We start from the raw sequence: 25,167 nt of genomic DNA, 5'->3' as shown, positions 1-25,167 counted from the left end.
ACTCAAATTCTTGAATCGATTTTGCTTGACAATCCTCATAAGGCTGCGGTTCTCTCGGTTGGTTGTGCATCTTTTTCTTCCACACTTTTTCCTTCCACTCAACTTTGTGTTAACATGCTTGGATACAGCACTCTGTGAACAGCCAGCTTCTTTGGCAATGAATGTTTGTGGCTTACCCTCCTTGTGAAGGGTGTCAATGATTGTCTTCTGGACAACTGTCAGATCAGCAGTCTTCCCCATGATTGTGTAGCCTAGTGAACCAAACTGAGACACCATTTTGAAAGCTCAGGAAACCTTTGCAGGTGTTTTGAGTTGATTAGCTGATTGGCATGTCACCATATTCTAATTTGTTGAGATATTTTAAACTTTATTCCTGTGAGGCTAAGCTGAATTTTCAGCATCATTACTCCAGTCTTCAGTGTCACATGATCCTTCAGAAATCATTCTAATTTGCTGCTCAATAAACATTTTTGTTTCTTTCAATTTAAAATAACACCGGTTGCCCAAAGTGCTTTACAATCACAGACTAACCAACACAAACAAAACCGCTAGAATAGTATAAAAAAAACAAAAGTCACATAGCCATACACCCAGCGGGAGTCAAAACCCATCACAAAAACTGTTAAAAGTTGTGATTTCAGCATGGCTTTGAACACGCGTAGTGATTTGGCAGATCTAATGGCGAGGGAGAGCTCATTACACAATTTTGCACTGGCTCTGGAGAAAGCTCTATCACCAATATATTTATAATTTGTCTTGGTGACACAAAGTGTTGCTTTTCTGATCTCAAGGATGTGGAAGGCGTGTATACTGACACCATACTGGACAGGTACCCTTCCCTGAGGCTAGATTATGTAGAGCCCTAGAATTATTTATAAGATCCTTGTTCTTCAAATGGATTAACTCGTATAATCACCCAGGGCCAGTTGTTCAAAAGTAATCTGATTGGATTTCGGCTATAGGATTGGATCAGATCTTAAAATTGAGTTGTTCAAAAGAAAAAAGGATTCTGAAATTGAATTGGATCACAAAATCCAGTCTTGGTTTTGTTCTGGATCAAATCGTCAGTTTGTGTTAAAACGTTTTTTTTTTTTATATATAAGATTGACATATTTTCATCCAAAAATTCCAACAGAATGGTGGATTTAATAATGGAAATGAAATTAAAACTTTTAAACTGATCCAAAAATACAACATATGAAACATTTAAGCTACATCTGAAGCCTTTCAGTAGCCTACAGTAAATTAAAAAGAGGTTTTCGTGCCATAAAATAATCCCCAAATAGCTGTCAATATCAAACAAAAATATTATATTTAATTTAAAATGTCTTTTAAATCACTGTGTGTAAACTACGTTGGCACAATCATCAGAGATAAACTGGAGTGAACAGTTTTTTTTTTTGTGTGAGTGCAATGCAAAACTTTGCAAAGCAGTGACACTTTCTTTCCATCTCATATTTTTTCCATCACTATGTCCCTTTAGGGGCTCCGTAAAGCACCAGATTTGGTAATCGGAAAAAGTGTGTATTTGGATCATTGTGATCCAATGCAGTTTTGCTTTGAAAAACCAGCGGAAATACAGATGGGTTACCTGATCCTGGATAGCAAAACATGGGATTTCCAAATCCAGATTATTCTGATCCAGCTTTTTGAACACCTGGCCCTCAGTGCTGACTAGGGGTGTGCGATATATATCATCTGCGATAATATCGTAATGGTTGTTTTAACGATGTGTGATTTGACATGATCGAGTATTTTGCAAAAAACATTCAAAACACCCCTACAGAGCGCACGCAAACATTACGTGAAGTCTAGACTAGTGCGCGCGCTTTTAGAGTGCTTTCTTTCACTGCATAATTTAATTTAAGTTTATTAAAATGCATTTAGAATGATCACAAATTCAAGACACGATGGCAGAACATGTATATATTTATACTATTTCGTATAGTTAATAATCAATTTCACATGAAGAGTGCTGTTTTACTCCAAATATTACCATGATTACAAATGTGATATTGATTTTTTACAGTTTAGTTCAATAAACAAGAAGTTAATTAAGAGACTTACGTTTTAGACACTATATTGCCTGTTTTTGCTGTATTTCAACAACAAAAATAATTCCAAACAAAGCCACAGCGCTGTTTTGTATCTCTGAGCAACATGATGGTGTTTCGTTCCTGAATGAATCAAGCGTTTAATTGATTCGGTTCAGTGACTCACTTATTAACAGTGACTTGCTGCCACCTACTGGCGGTTTTAATTTCACATTTAAAGTATCTTTTATTATTTAAATAATTTCAAATATCAGTATTCAACGTTTTATGTTTAATATATCAAAAGATTATTTATGCATTTGTAATTGCAGGTTAAATGCATTCATGTCTTGCATTAAACAGTGTGTAAATGCATCTAAATTCCACTTCAGATGCAGCTTCTGTGTTGATTTAATTAGCTTGGTAACAGCCCTAATGTCTTATTATTCTAATTCCCTGATTAAATGTAAGAATTTGACTCAAAAGATAATGCACACTTTTAGAAAAAATGGCTTTATAAAGGTAAAAATGACCATAAAATGTACAAATAAGTTTCAACTTATTGGAAAAGATTAATTTCTCTCAGTGTGAACTGACCACCACACAGAATATGAAGAATATTAAAAACTTTAGGAGTCAGCTGTCCACGGCAGTCCTTATCGTACCAGCACAATAACACAGATTGACCCATGTTGTATGAACAGAAACCAGCAGGACAAACTTGACCAAACTCAAAAACCCAAAATTTTTTTTTTTTTTTTTTTTTTGGCGGTTTTGCTTTTTTCTGTGACAGGACAGTATAGATATGACAAAGTGAATGGGAGAGAGAGATGGGGGTAGGAAAGGGAAAGTCCACGAGGCAGGAATCGATCTCGGGACACCCCGAAGCGCAGCTGCGCCATATGTCAGCGTGCTGCCCACAAGGCTATCGGCACCGAGAGAGAGATTATTTTTTGTCAATATCGCACACCCCTAGTGCTGACAGATACTGATGTTGTGACTGATGTATCATGTATCCCTTATGTTTGTGTTTGTGTATGTAGTTGCAGACATGGAGCAGCTGTATGAAATGTGGCTGCAGTCTCAGAAGCCTGGCTGGAGCGAGGAGAGCAGCAGCAGCGCTACACGAGAGAACGGCAAACAGATTCACATGCCCACGGACTACGCTGAGGAAGTGGTATGAAAACTTGAGCAGCATTCATATTTCCACACATCATTATCACGCTCTTCTTACTCTGACACAACCTTGCTCTATCTTGGAGTGTCCTCTACACATAGGCAAGGAAATTACAAAACGCTGACTGCCAAGAACAGCGCGCACACACACACAGGGCTCTGTTTTATCTCATGTTTGCATGCTTTTGTCTGTTCTGCTCTGTCTTGGACTACATTTTGGTGTTTCAAGTAAAAATTGTTCCACTTAAAAATGCATCTCGACCTCTGCAATGTGTTCCAGTGCGTTGTGCTCCCTCTAGCTGTTTAAACACTAAACACGTCCCGTATGTGAAATGAATAAGGTAGAGTATAGTGAGTGAATATTAATTGCGAAATACAGATATTGCTTGGTAACCTTACTGGAAGCATTGTGTCGTAACTTAATAAATATTCATGAATCATGTTAGTTCGCCAGCTGATTAGCAAACACTCTTCAATTCAACATCTGTATTTCAGGCAGTGAGTTTGGCCTACTGGGCCAGATGTCAAATAATGCAATTAATATTCATGAGTAAAAAGTAAATTACAGCATACAGACTGAAAAAAACATGAGGTTCATGTTTAGCTTATAATTTGTATTAATATATTTAAAACACAATTATTATGCAGTACATAGTCATTTAAAATGATTGAAGTTTTCATCAATATTTGAATGTTCATCAACTAATAATGCTTAGAGTATTTATATAATGTTTGTTAATGACTAATAGAATTTATTCAAAAAAGAAATTATGAATATACACTATCATTCAAAAATTTGGGATCAGCAAGATTTTATGAATTTTTTATTTTTTATTTGGCAAGGATACATTATTTGCTTTTCTGTCACTTTTGATTGATTAATGTTACGAAAGATTTGTTAAATATTAAGCAGCACAACGGTTTTCAACACTAAGATGTTTCTTGATCAGCAAATGAGTATATTAGAATGATTTCTGGATCATGTGACACTGAAGACTGGAGTAATGATGCTGAAAATTCAGCTTTGCAACTCGGGAATAAATTACATTTGAACATATATTCATATAGAAAAGTTATTTTTTTTAAGACATATATTTCATAATATTACTATTGTACTATGTTCTTGGTCAAATACATGTAGTGTGATATTGATATATGTGTGTATGTATGTATGTGTATATATATATATATATATATACACATTTTCTTTTCTAAAAGTGACTGAACATTCCTTTTCTGAAAGTGAATGCATTCCTCAATCTCTAAATGCTGTTTTATCAGGCTGGCAACCATTGCTGGTTGTGTGGGAAGAACTGCAACAGTGATAAACAGTGGCAGCAGCATATCACCTCCGAGAAGCACAAAGAACGAGTGTTCAACTCCGAGGACGATCAGAACTGCTGGCAGTATCGCTTCCCCACAGGAACCTTCAAAGTCTGCGAACGGTCAGTCTAACACCACTCATATCACATTAACCCTTAACAGCCATCGCTGACAGATTGGTTTCTGCTCGCTCCAGGTTCCTCAAGGGCACCTGCACGGAGGAGGAGCTTTGTAAGCTGGCACATGGAGATGAGGAGCTGAATGAATGGAAGGACAGAAGAGAATTCCTTTTGATGAAACTTGCCAAAGCCAGAAAAGATCACTTGATAGCACCAAACGATAATGACTTTGGCAAATATAGTTTTCTGCTTAAAGATATTAAGTAATGTTTTAATTAATCTGAATCTGTTAAAGCAGGGTGTTCTGGAACTATGATGCCTTGAGTTCAGTATTGAATCAGGCGAGTGTGGTGTGGCTCTCTCCAGAGAAGGAGGACATCCTCCTCCTCCTGGGTTTTCACGGAAAGCACAGAGCTGGCCTTGTGTTCAGAGTAATCACAGCTTTTGTTGCTTTTATCACCGGTTAAAAATAAATGCACCATCGCCTTTTGTTTCTTTTATTAAATAGCAACTGGATTTTGCTTTTTGGAACCCAACACAGAATGCAAGAACTAGCGCATCTGAGATTCCCGTGTCAAATTCCCGCCTTTTTAAAAACTTTTATTTCTTACCCGCGGTTTGTTTTGGAATGTTGGGTCCTGAATCTGTTATTCTACATCCGCACCGAATTGCTTTACTATGTTGTGTGGTTGCTGTGTTAATGCCTATTGGTATTATATATGGACCAACATAAACACAATAAAGTCGTATTCTTTTCAGTGTCTGTAGTTGCTGAAAGTAAAAGGGCGAAGGAAGTAATACCATAATGGAGTATTAATGAACATTGAAAACAGAGATTGACATGCTGTAGTAGGCGAAATATGTCGAGGCTTGTTTTATCCACTTGAGGGAGACAGAATAAGCGATAACATGCCAGCTGCACTTCTGTATCTTAATAAATGCATTATGGGCTGGATCTGCTGTGCATTCCCTGTAATAAGTATTTAGTTTTATTTCAATTTAAATGCTTGTTTGATCTAATAAAACTGGTGTATGCTAGTGTCTTTAAGTAATTATATTCAGCAAGCATGTTTAGTTAATCGAAGCGGTAAAATGACAGTAAAGATGCTTACAATGTTACCATTGATTTCTGTTTCAAATAAATGCTGTTCTTGAGTGTCAAATCAGCATATTAGAATTATTTCCAAAAGATCTTGTGACCCTGAGACTGAAGTAATGATGCTGAAAATTTGGCTTTGCCACCCCAGAAATAAAATTAATTTTAAAATATATTCAAATAAAAAGTAACTTCTAACTGCAATAATATTTCCCTTTTTTTTCTTGTTTTTAAATTAAACCAATGCTGTCTTGGTGAGCGTTTTTCTTTTCTTCAAAATCTTACCAAGTTAAAAATCTGATCAACAATTTTAATGTTTATTTGTCATTCCAAATAAAAGACTCGGTTGACCCACAAGTTGCAAAAACTATTTGACAAACTAACTTTCAAGCAATACCGATGAATAGTTTACACTGTGCACACGCTTACAAATGTGTGGCGTTTTCTTCACAGTTCTGCACTGCACATAATGTGGTTTGCCTTCATCTGAGCTTGCTAGATGCATCTAAAGTGTCCCCATCTGCCTTGTGTTATTCACGAGCAGCGAGTGATTACAATAAATTACTGTGGTCATCTTATAGAGCTCTAACTTAAAAGAACTACAACTTTGCATTAGGTCTAAATAATTGAATTAAGCAGGTCATTAACCCTTTTGGTGGTTTTTGAACCAAAAACAGGAAGTGTTTCCAACACCAACACAAACCAGTATGACTAATACATGCCATACCCTGAAACTTGGGGAATTTACTGTGCTAACTCATGATGCTGTAAGAAAACTGTCCATAAATGCTGATCACTAATGCGTAATATTTAAAAAGTTAACAGAAGAGTTAGGACTTCCATTTAAAAGTTGCAAATGCACATAAAACTCACAAGCAGGCATTTGCCTAGTAACAGGTTTTATTGTTCAGTACAGTCAAACACTGGACAGACACACTGGCTGGAGTGACATAAGCTATATACGGAGCGCTTTACTCATAAAAAGTTGCTTTTCTCAAATATGCAGAGTAAATTAACATGCATGTACTGTCCTTGTTTATTTCTGTATATTGAACAGCACATAATACACACACAAAACAAATCTGCCGACTTCAAATGTATGACAGAACCCAAAACATCAATGAAATCATTTCAGCTGCATTTTTAGGCTTCATCTACCTCCCTATATGCCTGCCTGTTGATTTTGCCCCTAAAGACAACATTTGCATGAATACTGTATAAAAATAAATAATTTCTCTCACTTCCTTCTTACATGTACAAACAGCAAACACTGTGATCTCACAAAAACATTCAGAATTAATGAAACAAAAAATAATACTATGAAGGAACAGGTTAAAAACTCGAGACAATGACTTTTCAGTATCCAGTTATGCATTAAGCCATCTATAAAAATAATATCTAAACTTTCAAATGACTTCTCGTGATGTAGAAACGTGCTCAACCACGAAAAACGAACGCCTCTGGGGTCACAATAGTATAATTAAAAGACCTCAGTCATTGGCTTTCGTTCTTATAGTGGTTTCCTAGCAGGTTTAAACCAGAATCAGCAAACGCACTTTACAAAATCAATTGTATGTCACATTAAAGATAAAAAAGTGCTAATGAAACCATGATTCTAAACATGTCTAAATATAATGTAAGAGCTTTCAAAAGCCAGTTTACATAATTTGGCAAGTTATGGTATCCTGAAGTGCTTATTTGTAATGAAAAACATGTTTCTTTAGTATTGCAAGTCAAAAAACTGTCCATAAATGCTGATCACTAATGCGTAATATTTAAAAAGTTAACAGAAGAGTTAGGACTTCCATTTAAAAGTTGCAAATGCACATAAAACTCACAAGCAGGCATTTGCCTAGTAACAGGTTTTATTGTTCAGTACAGTCAAACACTGGACAGACACACTGGCTGGAGTGACATAAGCTATATACGGAGCGCTTTACTCATAAAAAGTTGCTTTTCTCAAATATGCAGAGTAAATTAACATGCATGTACTGTCCTTGTTTATTTCTGTATATTGAACAGCACATAATACACACACAAAACAAATCTGCCGACTTCAAATGTATGACAGAACCCAAAACATCAATGAAATCATTTCAGCTGCATTTTTAGGCTTCATCTACCTCCCTATATGCCTGCCTGTTGATTTTGCCCCTAAAGACAACATTTGCATGAATACTGTATAAAAATAAATAATTTCTCTCACTTCCTTCTTACATGTACAAACAGCAAACACTGTGATCTCACAAAAACATTCAGAATTAATGAAACAAAAAATAATACTATGAAGGAACAGGTTAAAAACTCGAGACAATGACTTTTCAGTATCCAGTTATGCATTAAGCCATCTATAAAAATAATATCTAAACTTTCAAATGACTTCTCATGATGTAGAAACGTGCTCAACCACGAAAAACGAACGCCTCTGGGGTCACAATAGTATAATCAAAAGACCTCAGTCATTGGCTTTCGTTCTTATAGTGGTTTCCTAGCAGGTTTAAACCAGAATCAGCAAATGCACTTTACAAAATCAATTGTATGTCACATTAAAGATAAAAAAGTGCTAATGAAACCATGATTCTAAACATGTCTAAATATAATGTAAGAGCTTTCAAAAGCCAGTTTACATAATTTGGCAAGTTATGGTATCCTGAAGTGCTTATTTGTAATGAAAAACATGTTTCTTTTGTATTGCAAGTCAACATTTAAAAATAAAGGTTCAAAAGGGGAGTTTTCACAGCAATGCCATAGAAAAGGCATTTTTTGTCCCCCCCCCCAAAAAAAAACATATCAGTGAACAATTCTTAAAAGAACCTTTTGTGGAAGGGAAAAATTCCATGGAGGTTCTTCATGGAACCATAGTTGCCCATAAAGAACCTTTATTTTTTAAAGTAAATGGAATGAACTGGATGAAAGCTTCAAAACTATCTAAAACTTTGACATGGTTTTGAAATCGGTCCATTAAAATTTTTATAGTGGTTTCCTAGCAGGTTTAAACCAGAATCAGCAAATGCACTTTACAAAATCAATTGTATGTCACATTAAAGATAAAAAAGTGCTAATGAAACCATGATTCTAAACATGTCTAAATATAATGTAAGAGCTTTCAAAAGCCAGTTTACATAATTTGGCAAGTTATGGTATCCTGAAGTGCTTATTTGTAATGAAAAACATGTTTCTTTTGTATTGCAAGTCAACATTTAAAAATAAAGGTTCAAAAGGGGAGTTTTCACAGCAATGCCATAGAAAAGGCATTTTTTGTCCCCCCCCCATCCCCCCCAAAAAAAAACATATCGGTGAACAATTCTTAAAAGAACCTTTTGTGGAATGGAAAAATTCCATGGAGGTTCTTCATGGAACCATAGTTGCCCATAAAGAACCTTTATTTTTTAAAGTAAATGGAATGAACTGGAAAGCTTGAAAAGCTTCAAAACTATCTAAAACTTTGACATGGTTTTGAAATCAGTCCATTAAAATTCGTGTCGAATTTCTTAATCCAAGAGCCAGCTCTGGATGAAAAAAATTAAGTAAATACACCACCAAAGAAATCAGAATCATTTTGATTTCGCTTCAGAACGCAGTTACGGCTTTACAAACAGCATTGCACAAAACGCACACAGTCGTCGATTTCACATTATAGCAGGGCTCTACCACCACAAAATGGGCGGAGGAAAAAAAATCAAGTCAAAGCAACTAGACAACTGCATGCACTAGGTTTGCCTCTGTTCATTTCAGTGTTGATTGACACTGTAAGGTTTAAAATTCTTTAAGACTGACGGAGTCTGCAAACACGACACAGTATGCATTGTGAAGGGAGATGAGAGGACTTAGGTGTGGCTCTCGGTGCTGTTAGGGGTGAGCTTGGTCTTGTGCTCCACCCGCGGGCCTTTGGCCGAATACTGGACCAGCAAAAAGGGCTCCTTGGTTTCACCTTCACCGACAATGCTTTCTTCGTCTTCAGACTGACTGATGCGCTGCAGCCGCAAGTAGCACCAACAACCGAGAATTAAAGCCCCCAGTGCGGCAATGGCAATGAGTATTACAATAATTGTGACGACCCCGGTGGTGGGGCTATGGTCCGTGATGGACATCCTGTCAGTCAGGAGAAGTTCAACCACAGGCCTCCAAACGTCCACGAGAGGCAGTTCTGCAGAGCTCTTGTAGGTCTGGGCTACATCTGAAAGACATAAGAACCGGGATCATTCCTCAATAAACACAAATTCGGAGAAACTTCCTGAACATTTCCTCACTCGAGATATTAAAACGGTTTCAAAACATTGCTTTATGAAGCATCGAAACCTTTGCAAATCATTTCTTTCAAAGCACTTATGGAACCGCCAGAGTCGTGTGATTTCAGCCATCTAAGCTTCATAACTGTTCAGAAATGTCTCTAATAAATCGCTGTAAACACCCGAACCAGTGTCTATATTGTTTTACCTACATTTTAATGAGGCATTCGTATAATAAAAAAGCAAGTGTGACAGTTAATACATTCTTATTGGTCTGATTAACCAAGCTCTCCATAAATCAGACAAAACAAACCCTCTATAATTTTGCTGAAAGTAAAAGGGCGAGGGAAGTAATACCATAATGGAGTATTAACGAACATTGAAAACAGAGATTGACATGCTGTAGTAGGCGAAATATGTCGAGGCTTGTTTTATCCACTTGAGGGAGACAGAATAAGCGATAACATGCCAGCTGCACTTCTGTATCTTAATAAATGCATTATGGGCTGGATCTGCTGTGCATTCCCTGTAATAAGTATTTAGTTTTATTTCAATTTAAATGCTTGTTTGATCTAATAAAACTGGTGTATGCTAGTGTCTTTAAGTAATTATATTCAGCAAGCATGTTTAGTTAATCGAAGCGGTAAAATGACAGTAAAGATGCTTACAATGTTACCATTGATTACTGTTTCAAATAAATGCTGTTCTTGAGTGTCAAATCAGCATATTAGAATTATTTCCAAAAGATCTTGTGACCCTGAGACTGAAGTAATGATGCTGAAAATTTGGCTTTGCCACCCCAGAAATAAAATTAATTGTAAAATATATTCAAATAAAAAGTAACTTCTAACTGCAATAATATTTCCCTTTTTTTCTTGTTTTTAAATTAAACCAATGCTGTCTTGGTGAGCGTTTTTCTTTTCTTCAAAATCTTACCAAGTTAAAAATCTGATCAACAATTTTAATGTTTATTTGTCATTCCAAATAAAAGACTCGGTTGACCCACAAGTTGCAAAAACTATTTGACAAACTAACTTTCAAGCAATACCGATGAATAGTTTACACTGTGCACACGCTTACAAATGTGTGGCGTTTTCTTCACAGTTCTGCACTGCACATAATGTGGTTTGCCTTCATCTGAGCTTGCTAGATGCATCTAAAGTGTCCCCATCTGCCTTGTGTTATTCACGAGCAGCGAGTGATTACAATAAATTACTGTGGTCATCTTATAGAGCTCTAACTTAAAAGAACTACAACTTTGCATTAGGTCTAAATAATTGAATTAAGCAGGTCATTAACCCTTTTGGTGGTTTTTGAACCAAAAACAGGAAGTGTTTCCAACACCAACACAAACCAGTATGACTAATACATGCCATACCCTGAAACTTGGGGAATTTACTGTGCTAACTCATGATGCTGTAAGAAAACTGTCCATAAATGCTGATCACTAATGCGTAATATTTAAAAAGTTAACAGAAGAGTTAGGACTTCCATTTAAAAGTTGCAAATGCACATAAAACTCACAAGCAGGCATTTGCCTAGTAACAGGTTTTATTGTTCAGTACAGTCAAACACTGGACAGACACACTGGCTGGAGTGACATAAGCTATATACGGAGCGCTTTACTCATAAAAAGTTGCTTTTCTCAAATATGCAGAGTAAATTAACATGCATGTACTGTCCTTGTTTATTTCTGTATATTGAACAGCACATAATACACACACAAAACAAATCTGCCGACTTCAAATGTATGACAGAACCCAAAACATCAATGAAATCATTTCAGCTGCATTTTTAGGCTTCATCTACCTCCCTATATGCCTGCCTGTTGATTTTGCCCCTAAAGACAACATTTGCATGAATACTGTATAAAAATAAATAATTTCTCTCACTTCCTTCTTACATGTACAAACAGCAAACACTGTGATCTCACAAAAACATTCAGAATTAATGAAACAAAAAATAATACTATGAAGGAACAGGTTAAAAACTCGAGACAATGACTTTTCAGTATCCAGTTATGCATTAAGCCATCTATAAAAATAATATCTAAACTTTCAAATGACTTCTCGTGATGTAGAAACGTGCTCAACCACGAAAAACGAACGCCTCTGGGGTCACAATAGTATAATTAAAAGACCTCAGTCATTGGCTTTCGTTCTTATAGTGGTTTCCTAGCAGGTTTAAACCAGAATCAGCAAACGCACTTTACAAAATCAATTGTATGTCACATTAAAGATAAAAAAGTGCTAATGAAACCATGATTCTAAACATGTCTAAATATAATGTAAGAGCTTTCAAAAGCCAGTTTACATAATTTGGCAAGTTATGGTATCCTGAAGTGCTTATTTGTAATGAAAAACATGTTTCTTTAGTATTGCAAGTCAACATTTAAAAATAAAGGTTCAAAAGGGGAGTTTTCACAGCAATGCCATAGAAAAGGCATTTTTTGTCCCCCCCCCCAAAAAAAAACATATCAGTGAACAATTCTTAAAAGAACCTTTTGTGGAAGGGAAAAATTCCATGGAGGTTCTTCATGGAACCATAGTTGCCCATAAAGAACCTTTATTTTTTAAAGTAAATGGAATGAACTGGATGAAAGCTTCAAAACTATCTAAAACTTTGACATGGTTTTGAAATCAGTCCATTAAAATTCGTGTCGAATTTCTTAATCCAAGAGCCAGCTCTGGATGAAAAAAATTAAGTAAATACACCACCAAAGAAATCAGAATCATTTTGATTTCGCTTCAGAACGCAGTTACGGCTTTACAAACAGCATTGCACAAAACGCACACAGTCGTCGATTTCACATTATAGCAGGGCTCTACCACCACAAAATGGGCGGAGGAAAAAAAATCAAGTCAAAGCAACTAGACAACTGCATGCACTAGGTTTGCCTCTGTTCATTTCAGTGTTGATTGACACTGTAAGGTTTAAAATTCTTTAAGACTGACGGAGTCTGCAAACACGACACAGTATGCATTGTGAAGGGAGATGAGAGGACTTAGGTGTGGCTCTCGGTGCTGTTAGGGGTGAGCTTGGTCTTGTGCTCCACCCGCGGGCCTTTGGCCGAATACTGGACCAGCAAAAAGGGCTCCTTGGTTTCACCTTCACCGACAATGCTTTCTTCGTCTTCAGACTGACTGATGCGCTGCAGCCGCAAGTAGCACCAACAACCGAGAATTAAAGCCCCCAGTGCGGCAATGGCAATGAGTATTACAATAATTGTGACGACCCCGGTGGTGGGGCTATGGTCCGTGATGGACATCCTGTCAGTCAGGAGAAGTTCAACCACAGGCCTCCAAACGTCCACGAGAGGCAGTTCTGCAGAGCTCTTGTAGGTCTGGGCTACATCTGAAAGACATAAGAACCGGGATCATTCCTCAATAAACACAAATTCGGAGAAACTTCCTGAACATTTCCTCACTCGAGATATTAAAACGGTTTCAAAACATTGCTTTATGAAGCATCGAAACCTTTGCAAATCATTTCTTTCAAAGCACTTATGGAACCGCCAGAGTCGTGTGATTTCAGCCATCTAAGCTTCATAACTGTTCAGAAATGTCTCTAATAAATCGCTGTAAACACCCGAACCAGTGTCTATATTGTTTTACCTACATTTTAATGAGGCATTCGTATAATAAAAAAGCAAGTGTGACAGTTAATACATTCTTATTGGTCTGATTAACCAAGCTCTCCATAAATCAGACAAAACAAACCCTCTATAATTTAACAATAACGCGTATGAATGGTATTAGGCCTACATGATTTGTTAATAGTACTTATCAGATTAAACTTCCAATAAAACACTTGCAATTGGTTTGTAAAGGGTGTTTTTAAGCATGTTGGCCTGGGTTTTCGTGTGGTGTTTCGAGCGTTTAAAAAACAGTGACTCGTTTAGCTCAGTAATTGGTTCAATTGATTCGAGAAGCTTCCTTTCTCCCGTCGTTAGCTCTCACTCATTCTTGAGAAACAATTTCATGGAGCTTTACCAGCCATCACTGCTCGGGTCATGGCTCCCTTCGTGAAGCCACAGGTTATGCAACGCTGTAAGCATCTCGGCGAAGACTGTTCATCTTGCCCACGCGCCAGAGTGTTAACGTTAAATGCGCTCGTGCTTGAACTGATCCGGGAGGCACGAGGCGTTTCGACGTTAATGCAACACACAGCTAACTATCTACTGCAGCAAGTATCGTTCCAGTCGTTTGTTTTTGCCCAAACGGAAGACAGCATTCATTTGCTCTCAAAGAGTAGCGATTTATATGCGCTCTACACGAGCCCTGAACGGAACAGACCGCATTTTCTGAACAATTACTGATACAAAATGAAGAAAAAGGATCATTTAAAGTGAAGCTTACCAAAACCAGGCCGCTTTTTTTTATATCAAAGAATAACGCTTATGTACGTTCTGCAAACCATTTCGTGCAGTGGCTCGAGTTGACAGCTGCATAAACTCTCCGTCTGTCTCCAGTGATCCAGCTCTTGTGTTATATACAGTAACAAGCCAGTCGCTTACATTTCTAGCCCGAGCAGATACAGAAATAAATAAATATAGCCGGTCACTGTGCAGGAAATGAGATCACGCCTGAAGAAAGGGAAATATCCAATCAAACAGCCTAAAAGCAATGCTGTTCAGATCAGTAGAGGAGGTGCTCTGACAGGCGGATGTGGTACAGATTGTCTTCCTATGCGTGACATTTGTTCTGCATTCACAGACAAATGGAAAGAGATTAATTTGTGTATTTGTTTGCGAATATGAAACGTTGCATATTGCTAGATCTTCCCACCTACTAGACACGCACATGTTTCGCAGTGATCGATAAGTTCTGCATTTTCACAGAATATAATATGTGCCTTGGGTGAGAATGATAAAAAACAGAAAAGGCAAAACACTCACCATTTTAATACAAGTAATAATTTAAATAAATGAATTTAATTATGAATTACTTTTTTTCTTGACTTACGTGTAAATGCACTTAAGTACATATATACATAAAATGCACATATATATATATAATTGTGTTATTATTATTTTGTACTACTGAAACTTTATACATATCCATGCACTTGCAAATAAAGTTTTATTTTTATTTACAAAAAACAACAATAAAAAAGAAATGACACATACGCTAGCCAAGCCAAAAGGTATATCATTCATATAAAAGGCGTTTAATATAAATTGTTAACCAATAACAGGATACACGATAAACACATAACGTTAGACAAAACAGTTGTTAGCTGAACTGAGTTAAACTACGTGAAAATATGTGGCTGTGTCCGAAATCGCCCCCTATACCCTCATTCACTATTCCCTACATTAGGTCACTAGCTCAGTTCACTAGAAGGAGTGAATGAAAACGAGTAGAGAATTCGGACACTGAGTGCACCGGAAGGAATGCCGCTTTTGCAGTTTGTGCTTGCTGTTTATTAATCATTTGAAACTAGCAACACTAGCAGCTCCAGTAGTGAGATTAAAGGATTTATCTTGAACTCTGTCGCGGAAATTACGTATAAACTCTAATCAAACAATTTAATAATCAATTTACAATGAATTGATACCCGTGTTGTACATTATGCTGTGTTTTGTAAAAAAATTCTTTCGGCGCGTGACTCTCACGGTGCATTGTGGGCATTCTCTAGCCGTTGAGCGTGCACCAGTTGTACACTCGTTTTTGCAGTGCATTGTGGGATTGAGTGAGTGCACTCGAGAGCGTCCACTATGGTTTCGGACACCACTAAAAATGGCTGTTCCCTCAAATAGTGCCCTATTTAAGGGTATAGGGGGCGATTTCGGACACAGCCACGGTCAGGCCAGCCCCACCTTTCTTTGTATTGCGCGTCTAATCGCGCGCTGACGGTATGTGTGCTGGGAGCGGAATGGATGGAAAGACGTTTCCTTTGTACTTTTGCTGCTATTTTCAATAGATTGCTGTTCACGGTGACACAAAACACCACTGCATAAAACCTAATTTAACCCTAAAAAGACCATAAAGCGACATCAGAATATTTATTTATTGCTACTTTACATCAGAACATAATACAATTGCTGGATTTTTTTATGACTTGGAACATTATTGATTTGAATGTTTGTGAATAATTGTTCTTTTTACATTAGCATTGGTATTATACATTTATTAATGTGCATCATTTATTAATGTTAATATATATATAAAATCTTTCCGTTTGCTCAACGTTTCAACTGATACTGTTTACAGTAACCCTGACTATTACTGTTAATTTAGTAATAAAGTAATTATTAAGTAATTAAGTAATTAAATAAAGTAATTTCAGTGTACAAATTTTTTACAAATGAAAGGGAAATCACTCAAAAAAAATCAATGTGCATTCTCACACTTACTTATAAAATCACTTACTTGTAAAAAGCTTTCCTTAAAAGGTTTGCTCGTTCTTGCAATGTATTCCTGTTCAGAGTGAACCGAACTATTACTGTATCAATTTTCGACTGATTTTACTGTATAGTTTTGAAGAAAAGTAAAGACAAAATCACTCCAAAAATCAGAGTGCATTCTAATAATTTTCTATTTCAAACACTCATATAAATGTTTCATTTACAGGTTTGCTCATTTTTTCAATTCCTGTCCAGAGTGAAGTTGACTATTACTGAATTAATTTTCAAGTATTTTTACTGTAGGCCCATAGTTTTGGAGAAAATCAAAGGCAATTTCACCCCAAACGTAAAAGAGCATTCTAGCACTTTCACATCATGGTTAAAGAGCTGGCTGTCTGGTGCAGTCTCAACAACTTGGAGCTCAACACGCTCAAAACTGTGGAGATGACCGTGGACTTCAGGAGAAACCCCTCTTCACTCCCCCCACTCACCATCACGGACAGCACTGTGACTGCAGTGGAGTCATTCAGGTTCCTGGGCACCACAATCTCTCAGGACCTGAAGTGGGACACTCACATTGACTCCATTGTGAAAAAGGCCCAGCAGAGGTTGTACTTCTTTGGCCAGCTGAGGAATTTCAACCTGCCACAGGAGCTGCAGAAACAGTTCTACTCCGCCATCATTGAATCCATCCTCTGCACTTCAATAACTGTCTGGTTCAGCTCAGTTACCAAATCTGGCCTCAGAAGACTTCAGAGGGTAGTCCGGACTGCTGAGCGAATCATTGGTACAACCCTCCCTTCTCTCCAAGAACTGTACTCGTCCAGAGTGAGCAAAAGGGCTGGCAGAATCACTATGGACCCCTCACATCCAGCACACTCCCTCTTTGAACTGTTGCCATCTGGTCGACGCTACAGAGCTCTGAGCACCAGAACGGCCAGACACAGGAACAGTTTCTTTCCTCAGGCCATCCATCTCATGAACACTTAACAATAATCGTGGAACACACAACACTAGTATACATTATTTATTTAACACGGATACTTATTTACATTTCAAATTTGCACATATCATACCTGTACATACAAAATGTCTATATTATATATTGTTTTTGCTTTTTTGTACATGATCTATTTTGTATATTTTATATTATTATTTTTATTATCTATGTCCTGTCCTGTCCTGTCACTGTCATTCTGTTACACTGTGGAGCTTCTGTCACGAAAACAAATTCCTCGTATGTGTAAACATACCTGGCAATAAAGCTCATTCTGATTCTGATGTCCCATTTTCAAACACTCGTAAAAATCTTTTCTTTATAGATTGGCTCATTCTTTCAATTGATTCCTGTTCACAGTGACCCTGACTATTACTGAATAAATTTTTTAAAATAAAGTTGTTATTTTTGTTTTCTTTGCACACAAAAAGTATTCTCATAGCTTTATAAAATTACGATTGAACCACTGATGCCACATGGACTATTTTAACGATATCCTTACGTCTCTCTGCCTTGACCCTGGTAGTACTCTTGCTGACTGTGGAGGGTCAGAAAGCTCTCGGATTTCATCAAAAATATCTTAAGAAGAATGAAGGTCTTACAGGTTTGGAACGACACGAGGGTGAGTGATTAATGACAGATCTTAACATCTTAATGATAGTTTGACATATAGTTAGATATAGTTTGACTTTGAATATCAATCATATATAGCTGTGCCGCACATGCAGCGGGGAGGCTCTAGAAGAGTTTCAGTAACACACTGATTGACTAAGTGACTGAATTTTGTTGATGAAAATTATTTAGTTTTGTTTAAAAAAACATTTTGATATTGTTTGTATCAAAATGAATTTTTCTCCTTTGACATGTTCAAAGTTAAATATAAATACTGCAATGTAATACTTCTCACCTTCTCTTTAAAGGAATAACTACCATTTCTGTCCTTTGGTGTGACATAAAAGAACCACAGATTTGTTTTGATCTCTAAATATCTTTAAAAACAGTTGAGTAGCCTATTGCAGTAGGGGAGATATAATCATCATTCATCTTAAAATGGTATGATTATCTGCAGTTTTAAATGGATGACAGCAAAGTTTGTCTTGAAAATAATTTCATATTAAATAAGTAACACTATGAAAATTAGTATCTAACAATGAAGATACATCTCTCATGATATTTGTACATTATTAAAAGTTTTTTTTTGTTTGCTTTGTCACACCATAGGACAAACTTACAGTTCAGTAAAAAAAGAAAACTGTGAAAGAATTGACTAAGTTAGTGACACTTTATATTTTCTCAAACATCAGACTTCACACTACATAAATATATGAAGAGTTCAGATGCAAAAGCCTCTAAGTACGTCTGACGTTTTTCTTTAAAATTAGCATTTCTTTCTGGCTACTATGTATAGGTTTCTATGTAAGTACTGGTGCTTCTGAATGGGTTGAGGCTGGGATTTAACACATTTGAAGTGAAAGTACTTGATGAACATATGCTATGTGTGGAGAGCATTCACTCAGTATCGTTATCTCATCAAGATGGCTTTATAGAGGCTTTTGCATTGGAACTCTTCATATGTACACTCTTAAAAATAAAGGTGCTTCAAAAGGTTCTTCAAGCGATGCCATAGAATAACCCATTTTGGTTCCGCAAAGAACCATTCAGTCAAAGGTTCTTTAAAGAACCATCTCTTTCTTACATTTTTATAATCTGAAGAACCTTCTTTCACCACAAAGAACCTTTTGTGAAACAGAAAGGTTCTTCAGATGTTAAATGTTCTTTATGGAACCATTTAGACAAAAAGGTTCTTCTATGGCATCGTGAAGCACCTTTATTTTTAAGAGTGTAGGCTATTTCTTCTTCAAAAATGGTATTTTACAAAAAAAGCATTTTTACTGCCTATTTGTCAACTACCCATATATATATATATACAATAGAAATGTTAATGTACAAACAATGTATTCACAAACATTAAAATCAATGTTCAAGTCATAAAAACATCCTGAAATGGTATTATTTATGTCCTGATGTAAAGCAGCAGTAAATAAATATTCTGATGTCGCTTTATGGTCTTTTTAGGGTTAAAGTACATTCATATTTTGGGTCACCGTGAACAGCAATCTATTGAAAATATCAGCAAAAGTATAAAGGAAACGCCGTTATGACCGCGTCTTTCCATCTATTTTGACCGCTCCCAGCACCCATACCGTAACTGCGCGATTAGACGCGCATGTCAAAGAAAAGTGCCTGCACTTGGAAACATAAAGAAGAAGAAGAAGAAGAAGAAGAAGAAGACGAAGAAGAAACCGCAGTAAAGATAGTTTGCGGTTTGATCTTCAGATTTATTTTGGCTATAAATACGCAGCGCGCTGTCATAGACATGCGAATAATACCGAATGTCATTCTCCATGATTTGTGAATTCAGGTGACGCTGTCCTTCGGGCTGGAATCAGTTTTTTTTCGTAGCGACTCTTAATTTTATAATGCCTAAAGCGCCCAAAGTTAGACACTTAGAGGAATGAAACCGGTGTCATATTCACCAGCTTGATCTGTGAATTTTTTCACAGCAAAGCTCTTGTCCGTAAACCCCTTGGTAAGTCCGCTAGTAAGGAATGTGAAAGAAAGGCGTTCTTCATGTTTAACGTATATTACCAATAAACCAAGACTGCTGGAAGACAAAAACATTGTTTTAGGTCGAGCTCGATTTGTGAAAACTTTCACAATCGCATTTTATCGTGTGGCAGTGTTTATCTTTGCAGCCTATAATAATGTCATTCGGTGCTGTTCCTGTGAATAATGGTTTCTAATTCATTTGGTAAATGAGCACATATACATATACAATTGTACACTTTGTTTGACAATAAAGTTTTGGTTGTTGTACCTTTCCTTGAGTAATTGGCTTCAATATTCTGATTTGCAAAAGTTTCGCAGTGCTGGTCAGTTAACCCTTCCCTGATTCATTTACATCACTATTTTGATTTGTGAAACCTTTCACAGTTCAGTTTCGGTCAGCTAACCCTTTCCTGAGTCACTAACATCACTATTCTGATCTGTGAAAACTTTCACAATTCACTATGGGTCAGCTGACCCTTCCCTGGGTCACTAACATCACTATTCTGATCTGTGAAAACTTTCACAATTCACTATGGGTCAGCTGACCCTTCCCTGGGTCACTAACATCACTGTTCTGATCTGTGAAAACTTTCACAGTTCAGTTTCGGTCAGTTAACCCTTTCCTGAGTCACTAACATCACTATTCTGATCTGTGAAAACTTTCACAGTTCAGTTTCGGTCAGCTAACCCTTTACCAACATCCCAACATCACTGTTCTGATCTGTGAAAACTTTCACAGTTCACTATGGGTCAGCTGACCCTTCCCTGGGTCCACTGTTCTGCTGTTCTGATCTGTGAAAACTTTCACAGTTCACTACGGGTCAGCTGACCCTTCCCTGGGTCACTAACATCACTATTCTGATCTGTGAAAACTTTCACAGTTCACTATGGGTCAGCTAACCCTTCCCTGAGTCACTAACATCACTGTTCTGATCTGTGAAAACTTTCACAGTTCACTACGGGTCAGCTGACCCTTCCCTGGGTTACTAACATCACTGTTCTGATCTGTGAAAACTTTCAAAATTCAGTTTCGGTCAGCTAACCCTTTCCTGAGTCACTAACATCACTATTCTGATCTGTGAAAACTTTCACAGTTCAGTTTCGGTCAGCTGACCCTTCCCTGTCTTTATAATGATACGTATAAGGACATTGTTTTAAACATCTGTATAAAAGTATATGCATATATTGTTGTTTATTTAAATTATATTATTATATATTCTATTATTCCGTTTTTCTTTTCTTGATTATTACTACTTTATCCTGCAATGTATCTACAAAAATATAGTATATAAATCAGTCCCTATATCTTTATTATTTTTGCTTATTTAATATTTATTTATTTGCTTAACTACATTTTGTTTTTCTTCTTTCTTCACCCGCTCCCATTTTTATGTATGTATGTATGTACAGTGGGTATTGAAATAATCACCCCTTTTAATATATTCACAAATGAAGATGGACAGTTTTTGTTTTGTTTATTCACTGCTACTTATAACATCCAAGTGAAAAATATAAAACCAACAAGTCAGGGAAAAAAAATCAGAATCACAAGTTCGAAAAAGGATTACCCCCTTGGTTTTTTTTTTTTGTCTCTTTAATTACAGCTTTTAGTTTGTTGGGATATGTCTCTACAGCTACTTCAATATTTGTCCACTCTTCTTTGCAGAATTGCTCAAGTTCAGTTAAATTTCATGGTTACCATTTGTGGACTGCAGTCTTAAAATCATTCCACAAATTTTCTATGGGATTTCAGTCCTCCAACCACTGTGTGATCAGTTTTGCTGTGTTATTTGGGTCGTTGTCATATTGGAAGGTAAACCTTCTTCCCATATACAACTTTATGGCGGAGGGCAGCAGATTTTCCTCAAGAATTTGACAGTATTTTTCCTCATCCATTTTTCTTCTATCCTGACAAGTGCTCCAGTCCCTGCTGCAGAGAAATCATAGCAGAAAAGTACCACCTCAGCTGACAGGTACTTAACTCTGAAAGTTTTCACAGATCAGAACAGTGATGTACATGACCCAGGGAAGGGTCAGCTGACCCGTAGTGAACTGCGAAAGTTTTCACAGATCAGAATAGTGATGTTAGTGACCCAGGGAAGGGTCAGCTGACCCGTAGTGAACTGTGAAAGTTGTCACAGATCAGAACAGTGATGTACATGACCCAGGGAAGGGGCAGCTGACCCGTAGTGAACTGTGAAAGTTGTCACAGATCAGAACAGTGATGTACATGACCCAGGGAAGGGGCAGCTGACCCGTAGTGAACTGCGAAAGTTTTCACAGATCAGAATAGTGATGTTAGTGACTCAGGGAAGGGTTAGCTGATCGAAACTGAATTGTGAAAGTTTTCACAGATCAGAATAGTGATGTTAGTGACTCAGGGAAGGGTTAGCTGATCGAAACTGAATTGTGAAAGTTTTCACAGATCAGAATAGTGATGTTAAACAGAAGCTGGTTGAATCTGGTTTTTCCAGTTGAACCCTAGCATAATTAAGTTTTTTTTTTTTTTCAGACTCGGCATCGGCAAGTAGTTTCAGATTTGCACTGATCCTGTTGGCCCCACTGTTTTTAAATATGTATTTGTTTTATTTATAATTGATTTAAACTAGAAAATAAGTAAATTAAAAATTTTATAAGAAATTATATTTCATTAAATTAATACAAAAAATTATTTTTAATATTTAATTTGTATTTATAATTTATTTAAATGTAAGCAATTATTTAATAAAACGATTCTTTGAATTTGCCTTTAATATTCTCCAAAACTATACAGTAAAATGACTTCAGTAATAGTCAGGGTCACTGTGAACAGGAATCAATAGCAAGAGTGAGCAAATCTATAAAGGGAAGATTTTTATGAGTGTTTGAAAATGGGACATGATGTGAAAGTGCTAGAATGCTCTTTTACGTTTTGGGGTTCTCCAAAACTATGGGCCTACAGTAAATATACTTGAAAATTAATTCAGTAATAGTCAACTTCACTCTGAACAGGAATTGAAAAAATGAGCAAACCTGTAAATGAAACATTTATATGAGTGTTTGAAATAGAAAATTATTAGAATGCACTCTGATTTTTGGAGTGATTTTGTCTTTACTTTTCTTCAAAACTATACAGTAAAATCAGTCGAAAATTGATACAGTAATAGTTCGGTTCACTCTGAACAGGAATACATTGCAAGAACGAGCAAACCTTTTAAGGAAAGCTTTTTACAAGTAAGTGATTTTATAAGTAAGTGTGAGAATGCACATTGATTTTTTGTGATTTATTTAAATGTAAACAACTATTTAATTTTCTTTTCTTTTATTAAAGGAATTACTTAAAAAATATATATATATATATATATTTTAAATAATTGTTTTCATAATTTAAATGATTCTTTAAATAAATGTTTCATATTTAATTTTATAAATAATTTGTTTACATTCAAACAATTAATTTTTATTTAAAATAAAAATATTTTGTCAGATAGATCTTACATTACATATTTTAAGAGTTACATTCAGTAACAATTATTTTCTCAGCCTTACAGCTATTTACCATGTTAATGATTTTTGTTTTTAATTAATTAATTTCTTTGATAAACATTTTATAAACAAAGCATTTCCATCGACTAAAATCTACACACATTGATTCCAGCACATCCTTTTTGTTAAGACCCTGATATTTGAACAGTTCATGTATAAGAAACCTATGCAGCACAGTATTTCTTAGCGTTCTTGTTTTTGTACCTAAGTATCTGTGCAGACCGTGTATGTTCAGCCTGGTCTGGTGTTCGGGAGTGTCCCAGTGCAGGCACATTGCCCAGTATGCTCACAGAACGTGATAACTCGCCTGGAGCATACATCAGGAGCATTAGCTTGGCTCTCTTGTGCAGGCCTGGCCATTTTTGGGTAAGATGAAACATTACATAACATACACTCTTATGGTTTTCTTCTTTTGCACAAAGACATTCTTCTGATTGTTCTGTTCACGTCTCTCATGTTCTAGTTGTATCTACGGCTGCTGCCTGATTCCCTTCTGTGTGGACAGCCTGAAGGATGTGATACACCACTGTCCGAACTGCAGCAGCGTTTTAGGAGTCCACAAGAGAATCTGAAGCAGTTGCAGAACATAAGAATTGTGTAACATGCCACTCTTTGTTTATAATGGGAAAAAAGTTACAGTCAATTCATTTTTACTCTTTAGCAAGAGTTAATTCAATATCTGTGCCACCGACACACTGACATGTATTCCAACATATGCACACACACACACACACATATATATATATATATATATATATATACCTTAACATACTTGTCTTTTCATTGTAAACTGTGGTTTGACCAAAAACGAAGTTTAATCTTTTTTTTTATAATTATATTTAATATCCTAATTGTGAAGAAATCTTTGTAACCGTAGATTTATGCATAAACAGTGCAATTATTCTCAATTCTTCTTTCTGTAATCATACTGAAGTAGAAAAAGATTATATAAATAAATATGTATATGCTTTCGCACTTAAAAGCACTGGTGAGTATATGTAATCCATTTTCTGTTTGTTTCCTCTGTTTACTTGGCAAATATTATAAGTGCTGCTCCAGGATCAAAACAAATGCATTAGTCTCATGAAGCAAACGAAGATTTAGGGCAAAATCTGCTGGAGATCTTCTACTACTTAGATCCAGCTTTTCCTGTGAATCAAAGCATTTTCGGAAAGATCTGCCATCTTCACAGCACGCGGCATCGGCTCTGGACTGTGTGACTGGATGACACCCATAACCATGACATATTTACCTGTGGGGGGAAAATAAAATAAAAGTCAGAACTCCAAGCGAATTCAAAAGTTAAAAATAGAATAATACCTCAATACTTAAAAGACTTACTTAGTGGACTGTTCGCTCACGTGACCTAATTAATATTCATGAGTTGTGTTTTTGTCATATGGAACAAAGATACGCAAGCAGAAAAACTAACCGTGTATTTTATTCACTTTTTGTATATTTTTCCCTTTGTCAACAAGGACCCAGTGAAAGTATGTGCTTGAACAGCAGAAAAAATGTCCTCCTCAGGAAGCCTAACTAACTATTATAGGTGCCATATATTATATATCAGGACTCAGCCAGGGTTTTCTTTTGGGCACGCTGTTAATGCCGCTGACGACAACGTTGCCGGTGTTGTGCCGAATTCTGCCCCCCTGCCAGATTCTGCACCCCCTCGTTGAAGTCGCTACCTGATTGCCTAACCCCCTCCCC

General features: G+C 36.4%; 3 protein-coding genes across 4 annotated transcripts in view; 1 reads left to right on the top strand and 2 right to left on the bottom strand.

The window, feature by feature from the left end:
- The window catches only part of LOC107564690 (zinc finger CCCH domain-containing protein 7A-like), a 24,586-nt gene extending 19,177 nt beyond the window's left edge, over nucleotides 1–5,409 (top strand). Inside the window, exons 21-23 of the mRNA XM_016249826.1 lie at nucleotides 3,077–3,210; nucleotides 4,491–4,654; nucleotides 4,729–5,409. Coding sequence (XP_016105312.1) covers nucleotides 3,077–3,210; nucleotides 4,491–4,654; nucleotides 4,729–4,918 — 488 coding nt within the window. The 3' untranslated portion in view covers nucleotides 4,919–5,409. The remainder of the gene's footprint in view (nucleotides 1–3,076; nucleotides 3,211–4,490; nucleotides 4,655–4,728) is intronic.
- A 3,744-nt stretch (nucleotides 5,410–9,153) lies between these two features.
- On the bottom strand, nucleotides 9,154–9,942 carry LOC107564699 (stannin-like). The gene has a single exon (XM_016249834.1). It carries the CDS (start codon nucleotides 9,836–9,838, stop codon nucleotides 9,575–9,577), a length of 264 nt encoding a protein of 87 aa, XP_016105320.1. The 5' UTR covers nucleotides 9,839–9,942; the 3' UTR covers nucleotides 9,154–9,574.
- Nucleotides 9,943–12,531: 2,589 nt separating this feature from the next.
- LOC107564698 (stannin-like) lies at nucleotides 12,532–14,716 on the bottom strand. Of its 2 annotated transcripts, none has more exons than XM_016249833.1 (2): nucleotides 14,335–14,716; nucleotides 12,532–13,330 (listed from the first exon to the last, which is right to left on the bottom strand). In XM_016249833.1, exon 2 carries the CDS (start codon nucleotides 13,242–13,244, stop codon nucleotides 12,981–12,983), a length of 264 nt encoding a protein of 87 aa, XP_016105319.1. In that variant the 5' UTR covers nucleotides 13,245–13,330; nucleotides 14,335–14,716; the 3' UTR covers nucleotides 12,532–12,980. The 2 variants fall into 2 exon arrangements, with proteins under 2 accessions (XP_016105319.1, XP_016105318.1); XM_016249832.1 differs by lacking the exon at nucleotides 14,335–14,716 and adding an exon at nucleotides 13,969–14,220.
- Between the last annotated feature and the right edge of the window lie 10,451 nt (nucleotides 14,717–25,167).

The sequence above is a fragment of the Sinocyclocheilus grahami genome, unplaced genomic scaffold, assembly GCF_001515645.1.
Source record: "Sinocyclocheilus grahami isolate Dianchi unplaced genomic scaffold, SAMN03320097.WGS_v1.1 scaffold956.1, whole genome shotgun sequence".
Lineage (NCBI taxonomy): Eukaryota > Metazoa > Chordata > Actinopteri > Cypriniformes > Cyprinidae > Sinocyclocheilus > Sinocyclocheilus grahami.
This window is presented reverse-complemented; position numbering and strand designations above follow the sequence as displayed.

Bases quoted from the DNA above. Each gene is read 5' to 3' on its own strand.
- LOC107564699 (XM_016249834.1), bottom strand. From the start codon at position 9,838: ATGTCCATCACGGACCATAGCCCCACCACCGGGGTCGTCACAATTATT.
- LOC107564698 (XM_016249832.1), bottom strand. From the start codon at position 13,990: ATGACCCGAGCAGTGATGGCTG. The intron at 13,331-13,968 runs GTAAAGCTCCAT...TATGTCTTTCAG, and splicing joins GACCCGAGCAGTGATGGCTG to ATGTAGCCCAGACCTACAAG.